The sequence below is a fragment of the Plasmodium gonderi genome (assembly GCF_002157705.1).
Source record: "Plasmodium gonderi DNA, contig: Pgo-contig_594, whole genome shotgun sequence".
Lineage (NCBI taxonomy): Eukaryota > Apicomplexa > Aconoidasida > Haemosporida > Plasmodiidae > Plasmodium > Plasmodium gonderi.
In genome coordinates this window covers 1-2710 of record NW_021629417.1, presented here as the reverse complement: position 1 = coordinate 2710, position 2710 = coordinate 1, and the positions used below count along the sequence as shown (strand labels likewise).

Below are 2710 nucleotides of genomic sequence, written 5' to 3'. Positions count from 1 at the left end.
TAATTCATTCATTGTTTGCTAAATTTTAATGCATATATAACCACAATTCATTCTTATAAATGTGTATATTATAGGAAAATTAATTATATGAATTGGTCTTAAGGATACTTTTATATTTTCTTTAAAAAGCATCATATTATTTTTTTATAATTAAATTGCATAAATTCATATATAAAATATGATGGAGTGTATTTTTCATCTTTTGAATATTATGGGAACTTAATAATATAATCGCTTGAGAATAAATTAAAATAAAAAGTAATTAAATCATTTTTTTCAAAAATATAATGTGTTTAAATTTATTAGACCGTATTCTACAATGATTGTTGCGAGATTATTTTTTATAGATATTATTTTAAGCAGACTTTATAATATATTATTCAGCATATATTTATACACCTTATTTATCATCCATAAAATATCTAATATATGGTCGCTGTTTAATCTGGAAAGAATATACATATAATCATGAAGCCAAAGATATCCTATTTTATCTCTTGAACATGGTAAATAAATTATATGTCGTTTGAAGAATTAAAAATATGTCTAGTTTTTTACCTTTCTACATTCCATATTAGTATCTTTTAAATATATAATATTTTAATATTACAGAATTTATACACTTTAAATGTACTCAAAATATTAATTAATAATTAACCTGTTTATTCTCAATTATTAAATAAATTCCTAAAAATTAATTACATAAATAAGAACAAAATATGTAAAACATTACTATAATTCATAGTCTAAGTAGAGATGTGTTTTTATATTGCTCAATATACATAAAAAATACGTATATCATAGGTTATATTTAATGAGAATATATTGGTAAAATATGCTATTTAAGAGAAAATCTACTAAATAAAAATAAAACAGAATTTTTTTTTTTTTAAATATTTCATTAATTCCTCATGTTCACATTAAGAATGTGCTGCTTCCGACATATATAATAAAATTTCAATATTCTAAAGAATTTTTAATGTTACAAAATATAAGTAATATTTCATTCCAAAATTATATAATATAATTTATAGAAACACAGTTTGAACATAATATTTTTTATTACAAATATTTACATATATTACAATGATTCCTATTTTAATTAAATAAGTACGTATATATTTACACAATATATTAATTTTGTACGGATTACTCAATATTAAAAAATATATAAATAATTATTATTTGTAATTTTAAAAATTCGGATATAAAAAAAAACAAAAAAAAATTCAGATTTACTAATGAATAGAACAATAATATATATCTATATAATAATGAAATGAATTCTGAATTTCTTAATACAAAAATGTAAAGTAAAAAAAATAACATAAAATATCATACATACATAAATAAATATAAATAGAAAAAATAAAATCTATTAATTTAGACAAACATATAATGTAAATATAACTAAAAACTAAGCACTAATACAGTATACACTATATTATGAATCCTAAAACCTGAAAATTTTGTATATAATTTATAATATTATGTTACATTGCTTCTTATCTCCACAATGACTGTTATATTACATTATAATCTTCATTCATTTTATTCATATGACTTATATGTATATAATGCAAATTAAGAAAATGTAATTTAATAATTTTATATCTATTTTAATATATAATTGTTCAAATTGCAAAATCATTGAATGTAAGACAATTTATTGAAAACTTTTATATTCGTAAGATTAGGTTTTATATACTAATGAAATAAATACAATAAAGACTTAAGCAAAATATTTTATACATATGTTATATACAACAGCACATATAATTTTTACTCATAATTATTCTTTATTCAGTGAATTATTAATAAGATATAACTTTTATTCATAATGATAACATTGATATTATATTTTAACAAATAACATTTTATTATTTCAGAGTTACGTATCTATGTTTTTCCCTCTTGACGTTAATTATAGAATAAAATATATTAAATGTTACAAGTTACGCATGATCTATATTAGGATGCAAAATAATTAAACATATATTGAGAGAATGGCATTAATAAATCAATATTTTAATAAAAATAATTTAGGGTTCAAACATTCAAGTAACTAGTGACCTAATGGTCACAATTTAATATATATTTACGCATAAGAATAATAATTTTATTTAGATATAAACATAAGAGTATCACTTATGGGTGGAAATATTGTACATAATAATTATAAAAATATAAAATGCAGTGTATTTACGTATTTATGTTCCATATATTTTATAAAACATCGATCAAAATAAGACTATTTTTTTTTTCAATTATTTTTTTCTCTTTAGTATGAATTGGTTAAGCAATTTTCTTTTTGTCAAGGTATTATAGAAAATCATAGTGATCAATATACGTACATGTATCCAACTGAATGCAATGATATTAAAGAATTTTCACAGCTTGTTAATTTTGATAATGAAAATAATATATGCCGCAAATCTATGTACTATTTAAATAAAATACAAAGTTATGATTCTACCATCAAAGTTTCCGGCTGCTTATACTTGTATTACTGGTTATATGATCAATGTAAAGGAAAATATGCGAGCGCAGAAATTTTAGATATTTATATTAAATTTATCAATAAATACAACAAAGAAAATGACCCTATATGCAAAGAATATGAGAAAAATAATATTTCCAAATATGAATTTAACAAACTCAAAGATATATATGATCTAAACGAAAAACTCATAAACAGTGATACTAATTC

The 2710-nt window shown here is 19.4% G+C and overlaps 1 protein-coding gene across 1 annotated transcript; it reads left to right on the top strand.

The window, feature by feature from the left end:
* Positions 1–2150: 2150 nt before the first annotated feature.
* On the top strand, positions 2151–2710 carry PGO_003915 (variable surface protein; the record flags this gene model as incomplete). The annotated part of the gene is made up of 2 exons (XM_028691387.1): positions 2151–2165; positions 2286–2710. Coding segments are annotated over 2 exons (440 nt in total), but the record flags the coding sequence as incomplete, so codon positions are not given.